The sequence below is a fragment of the Sebastes umbrosus genome, chromosome 23, assembly GCF_015220745.1.
Source record: "Sebastes umbrosus isolate fSebUmb1 chromosome 23, fSebUmb1.pri, whole genome shotgun sequence".
NCBI classification, from domain to species: Eukaryota; Metazoa; Chordata; class Actinopteri; order Perciformes; family Sebastidae; genus Sebastes; species Sebastes umbrosus.
In genome coordinates, this window is record NC_051291.1 from 13,349,981 (window position 1) to 13,356,849 (window position 6,869).

The window sequence follows — 6,869 nt, forward strand, 5'->3', positions numbered from 1 at the left end:
ACTTCTGAGAGTTAATGAAAATTTGGGCTTTTGCAACGTAAAATTACATGTTTCATTTGTGATTTATATATAAATGGTCTTAGATTTACGGTGTATGACTATTCTAACAATAAATATATGTTAAAAGTAAAATATTTCTTGTAAAATTACAGAAATAAAGGCTAATTATATAAAGATAATTACTGGTTGTTTACAGTTTATTTATGTTAATTACAAAGATAAAGACATTTTCTGTTATTTTAGACTTTTTTTTTTTTTACAGTGCATGTAACTATATTTTTCCTTCTGTTAAACTCCATCTCTTCTCAAAACCATCCTCCATATTCCTTATTTTGTCAGTTCCCTTTTCCATAACTAAACCACTTATTCTAAAGACATATTTAAACATGCTGTGTTCTGATAAAGGTGGTGGAGGTGTCAACCAGCTAGGAGGGATGTTCCTGAACGGCAGACCTCTTCCTGAGTCCAAGAGGAGGAAGATGATCGAGCTGGCCTCAGAGGGAGTCCGTCCGAGCCACATCTCCAGGATACTTCGGGTGCGTAAAACTCTTTTGGCACAAGTTGCGCAAATAAGCACATTTTAGACTGGCGTATAAACGTCTTGTGTTAATATTCACACGCACATGGTCAGTTTTGGCAAATAGGAACATCACATTCAGAATTCAGAATGTAAGAAAAGTGGAACCTCTCTGTGTATTCCAGGTGTCCAACGGGTGCGTCAGTAAGATCCTGAGTCGCTTCAGACGCACCGGACTCCTGCAGCCAAAGACCATCGGAGGGAGTCGACCTCGGCTTCTCACCCCGGGTGTCATCTCCACAATCATCCAGTGCAAACGGGAAAACCCAACCATCTTTGCTTGGGAAATTAGAAAACGTCTTCTAGCAGCAGCAGCAGCAGCAGCAGCAGCACAGATGTGCAAAGTCTCCAAAGTTCCCAGTGTAAGTGCACTGTTAAGAATTTCCCAGTAAAATAACAGTAAAGAACTGGCAGCATGCAGGGTTGCCTTTAAATTAACATTATTATACTGTCGCTGAAATGTACAGCTTTGTACTGTTAATGAAAAATACAGTTTGAACTGTTTTTTTTTTATTAATTTCACAGTATTTTACAGTTAATTTACTGTTTAAAGATACAATATATAGCTGTTTTTCCATCTTTCTTTTACATTATCTTACTGATTTGTTTTAATGCACTATTTATTTTGTACATACATTTTAATGAACATACTTTTTTGCCTAAATAAATAGACTTAGCAGGTTACAGACATAGGAATAGTCACACTAAATACAATTAAAGGCACTTGTTAGGAAAAAGGCTATAATAGACTTGTTGACACTTTTCCCCAAAATGTATGTCTATAGCTGGCTATAAGCACAGAATGCAAACCATAACAACATGTGAGTGAAGAACAATAAAGCTAATTCACTGATTTTCCAATCATGTATAATGTTCAAGCCTCACATGTGCAGATCAGGTCCCAGAATTAAAGAAATACTGCATGAAACTGTTACTGATGATACTTTAGACAGTTGATCAGCAGTAAAGTGCTGTTTTTTAAGAATGCATTATAGTTCAGTTAAAAAACGGCCTATGAGCGTAATTTAACAGGTTTTCTTTTGTATTAACAGTAAAGCACTGTTTTTAGCAATAACAGGTTAATACTGTTGAAATCCTGCTGTAAATTAACAGCAATTGTTTAGGTTGACATTTTGGTTTTCATGAAACTGAGAATGTCCCCATGCATTTGACATGATGCTTTATTTTGCACGTTGTTTTTCCGCAAGGTGTCGTCTATAAATCGGATTTTAAGAAAGATCCACTTGGACCATGGGCCGATGTGCATGGAGATCAATGCGCACGTCAGGACTGAACAAGGTAAAGGTCACATGTGGAGGTCACTGGACTAATGAAAATGATCATTTTATGGAACACAGTCACTTTATATTGCAGGGCAAAGTGCATAATTTCCCAAAGAACCTAATCTAACCATTTTATAAATATTAAGCCTGTTGATTTACATAAATACCTACACATAAATCTACATAAATAAGATAAGATAAGATAAGATATTCCTTTATAAGTGCCGCAGTGGGGAAATTTGCAGTGTACAGGAGCAAAGGGGATATTGCAAAAAACACAGTAAAAAAGAGCTAAACAAAGTGTAACAAAATATGAACCATTTAAATAGAAGGAAGTATAAAAATAGGAGCAGTATATACAGTATTGACAGTAAACGGACTATTAACAAAATTGCACAAGTGGAAAATGATATTGCACAGTGAGAATGAATGAATGAATGAAATTCCACCTGAAAATATCAGGTTATTGTCAGTTTTTATATACTGCCTAGTACATTAAAATGTGGCTGAACTAGCAAAGAGAGAGATCTGTTATAGGTCTAATAACCAGCATAACATTCTTGGATTTTTAGCAAGCTGATGTAATGTATGTATATTATGCAGATTTGGATTCTCTGATTCAAGATGAAGTGAACAGGAGAAAGATGTCTGAGACGGAATGCAGCAATGACCAGAAGCCTAAAGGTTCCCAGCACCGAAACCGCACCACCTTCACCCCGGAGCAAAGCACAGCACTCGAGCAAGGTGACTTTGAATCTTTAAAGAGGACCTGTTATGATTTTGTGCTTTTTCCTTTTCCTTTATATAGTTTTTTGTGCATTTAAAAGGTCTGCAAAGTTACAAAGCCCAAAGTCCACACCAAAAGTAGTTACTCTCCTTCGTAGAAACACTGCTTGCTCCTGAACTGCCTGAAACACCTCGATTGAAGTCCCGCCTTTTCTTTCGTAACATGGTGATGTCACAGAGTAATACATTTGCATAATACCTGCCTAGCATCTAGTTTGGTACACCCTCCAATAAAGAACTAGTTAGAGCGGAGCTGGAGTGGAGTTCGAACAGTTTGGTTTGGTTAACCAATCACAGCAAGGCTTTTTTCGGCTCAAACAGAGCGTTTCAGACAGAGGGTGAAAAGAGGTGCTGCAGCACAGCCTGTATGAGAAAAATAAAGTGTTTTTTTTAACATTAAAGCATGTAAACATATAGTAGAAACCCCAAATAGAGGTATGCACCTGAAAAGCACAATAGGTCCTCTTTAACAGTCGCAAAACTAACACAATACTGCATCTTTTCCACTCAGAGAAGCTCAATTAAATCAACGTTTCTGTCTCCTGTATCAGAATTCTCTCACAGCCAGTATGCGGACATGTACACGAGAGAGAAACTGTCAGCCGAGACCAAAGTTTCTGAGGACACCATCAAGGTATAGAGTCGTCATTTTAAATCATGCAGAATCAAACATTTAATGTTTCCGCTCCTGACATGATTGTGTGTCTCTTACAGATCTGGTTTTCAAACAGACGGGCGAAATGGAGGAGGGAGGACAAACAAAGGACACAGAGTAAGTGTGTGTGTGTGAGTTTATGGCAAAGCCCTAGAAAGATTATGCTTAGGCTAATACATTATTTAACGAAATGTCTTTCTCCCTGACAGCTGCAGACCTTGAAAAGCAAAGAGATTTTGTTCCTGTGAGTCCAACAATACCACACAACTTCACATCTCAACAGGTACAGTGTGAAGTAACACTTTGTGAGACAAACTTCAAGGCCCTGAAAACTTTTTCCTATACTATGAATGATGGGGTCATACACAAAGACAATATTTTCTGACAAATCAGGATTTAGCAGTTGGTGTGTTGTTTGGTCAATGTCAATCAAATCGGATCAAACCGCACCCAGTCTTACTAAATAATACCTAAAGATGTTTTTTTTTTTTCAACTTTAATATTTAATGTTATGAATGTAATATTAGACTTTTTTATATCAGTATCAAGTTACGTAATTCTGTTCAGTAAGGCCTCTGAAGCTATAATATGTCGAAAAAATATGCCTATACCTTTGAAAATTAGACCAAACAGAGTCCTCATGGCTGGGTTGACTTTTTTGTCCTTAACCACCTGTAAGGAGGCGGACTGAAAAGGCATGGTATTTAAAGACACAGCGACATCTAGTGGATTTTTTTGAGCATAACATACATAAACCAAGTGGTAGAGATGGCTAAATTAGGTTGAGTTAAGTTCAAAACTCAGTGCTTTACCAAACAGTTGAGCAGAACATTAAAAGGTTAATGACTAATATGATTAAATATTAAATATATATGTGAAATACAAAATGTCTTTTGGTTTATCCGTCACATTTGGACTCTGTTTTTCTTGATTTGAAGGTGTCAAGAGTCTACTGTGAGAACTCAGACGCCTCCCCTATGTACAACACAGTCGCCAGGAAGTTGCACAATGGCTACTTCTTCCCTACAGAAACAGGTAATACATCTTTTTTTTATCAAATCAGTGTGTTCAGTTGTTAATTGCTGATTGAGGTGTTCAATATTTCACACAAATAAAAGAAAAAAAAACATGCTTTTGCAGTATCCTTAGAAGTTAGATAAAGTACCTATTTAATTCCTTCAATCTGACCTACAGGTACGAGAAATTCAGCATATGTGACATCCATCTCAGTCCCACCTTCATTCCTCCATCCGTCTAATAAAATGACGGCCCAGACCGTGACAGACAAGACTCCACTGGATCTCCACAGAGGTAGAATCACTTTCCCTCTGAACCACCACCACCACCACACAGACACAAGGACGTCCGTCCCTTTGGAGACAATAAGATTAACAGACCAGCCAGTGACTCAGTGCTGGAACCAGCAGGGCATTTCTTTGACTTGGAGCCCGTTTCAAACAGATGAGAGGTTTCTACCCTGGGATGTGAATCCACATCGCTACCTGGACTAAATGCATGGTCACATTTTTCTAACTAGTGGTGAAGCATGTTTGTATATTTCCAGACTGGAGGGACACATTCTGACCGGCAGAGGGCGACAGAGGACTGCTGGCATTACAGTCTGGTCCCCTACAATGCACTGCAGATTCACTCATCACTTTTCGTTGAATTAATAAGGTGTAACATAAATTAATATCTTAAGTATTATTCTAAATTCAAAGCTCTTGTTGTAAACTCAGACAACCCTGATGGATCTTAATTTAATCCACTTAAAACTGACTTGTAAAGAAGACAAAGTTCGTGCAACTTTGTCAGACATTAAGTGCCGAATAAAGCTGCAGAGAAAAGGTGGTTATGATTTATTTTACGAAGTGATGATTTTTATTTATGTAAGTTTCCAAGAAATAAGGAAGGCTTTTATATGCCAAGGTGTGATTAAAGCCAATGAATACATATTCTGCTTGAAAGGGTGTAGATTTTACAGGGTACATTCAGTGCTAACAGAGAATATCAAAACAGAAACGATATTTGAGCACAACTTTAACTACAGCAGTGTGACATAAATCATAGCTCCATGGATCATTTGAGGTTACCACTGGATAATATGGATGTTATCTCTTTTATAGAGTCTGTTTGTTTCAGTGCAGAAGGAGGTTACGGCACTCCTCCAACATTTTCCTTCCAGGAAGGGCCAGTGGGAGCGTCTATAAAAGTATAGCTTCAAAAAGTCTAAACATGACCTGATATCTGCTCTGCTCGGTATCAGCTTTTATGACTGCAACAGGGCAGAGGCATTGAGTTCCTTTAGATCCCTTTACTACAGCGAGGAGACGGTAAGACTCGGAGTTTCACGATAATTGGTCACCTGAGGAAAGGTTTGGGATCAGAAGGCAAACAGCTTGGTCAGCAGAATGGAAGTGGCCTACTGGCAAAATGACCTGTTGGAATTTAACGCTGTGAAGCCAGATAGGTAAATTACATCTCCACATGACGGTGTGCGTTTGTGTTGTGAGTTCTACTGCCAATGTAAATCATATGAAAGCCTTTTAAATAGATTTAGGTCAGAAATGGGAGCATGCTTTTCTCCTCCAAACCCTATTTTGTTGAGGCCAGCTTTAGTGTTGCTGATAGTGGTCGCCAATGATAGTACTGTTCTTATGTACAATTTCCAGGTACTTGTACTGTACTTTTTACTTCACGACATTTATTTGACAGGGATAGTTTGTCACTTTACACATGCACCCAATTTGACTGTTATCAGCTCATTAAAGGTGCGTTATCAGTGGTTATAAGCCTCATAGATGTGGGTCAGTAGGGGCCTGCTACACCTACTACGTTGTAAAAGTGAAAGCAAAACTTGAAAGCAACATTTTCTAACACGCTGTAAAACTGAAACATTACATTTTGAAAACAAACAAGTATTTGTCATAATTACTACGGTCGCTGTCGTCTTCTTTTATTCCTTCTTTCAGTGATCAACCATGTGAATCAATGATAAAACCTACTATTGGGTGCAGCAGGGCCCTACTGACTCACATCTATGAGGCTGATAACCACTGATAACGCCCATTTAACCTGATGACAGTCTATAACCAGCTGACAGATTAAGATTTGACATTTAAAACAAATCATATGGTACATTTTTAAATTAGTCGTTCCCAACGTTTTCGATTTGTGACCCTTTACATAAAAGCAGTGTCTAAAAAAATAAAAGCAAAGTACAAAAAATGTATTCAGATTAGCAGAACTTGGTTTTTCTTCATTCCTCCCCTATTAATCATCTCACAACTCCTGAAACTTATCTCGTGACCCTCTGGAGGGGTCCGACCCCCACGTATTACTGGACTAAACCAGTGATTCACAAAGTGGGATTCGTGGCACTCTGCCAGGGGGTCCGGGAAAAGTTTTCAGATTCATTCAAATTATACATGATATACTATGTATACTTATCTAAGAATACATTTGTTCCTGCATGAGGCCCATTAATCTTACATTTGGAGCATTAAGTATATCTAATCTCACATTGAGCAACCAAAACTTTCAGAGCTGCTGAAAAGCTTATCCAAAT

At 38.0% G+C, this 6,869-nt stretch overlaps 1 protein-coding gene across 1 annotated transcript; it reads left to right on the forward strand.

The window, feature by feature from the left end:
- Window positions 1-210: 210 nt before the first annotated feature.
- On the forward strand, window positions 211-5,148 carry pax4 (paired box 4). Its single transcript, XM_037761277.1, has 9 exons — window positions 211-536; window positions 703-939; window positions 1,786-1,876; window positions 2,464-2,604; window positions 3,198-3,280; window positions 3,361-3,418; window positions 3,511-3,584; window positions 4,240-4,336; window positions 4,496-5,148. The coding sequence occupies exons 1-9, from the start codon at window positions 387-389 to the stop codon at window positions 4,810-4,812; spliced, it is 1,248 nt and encodes a 415-aa protein (XP_037617205.1). The 5' UTR covers window positions 211-386; the 3' UTR covers window positions 4,813-5,148.
- Window positions 5,149-6,869: the final 1,721 nt, after the last annotated feature.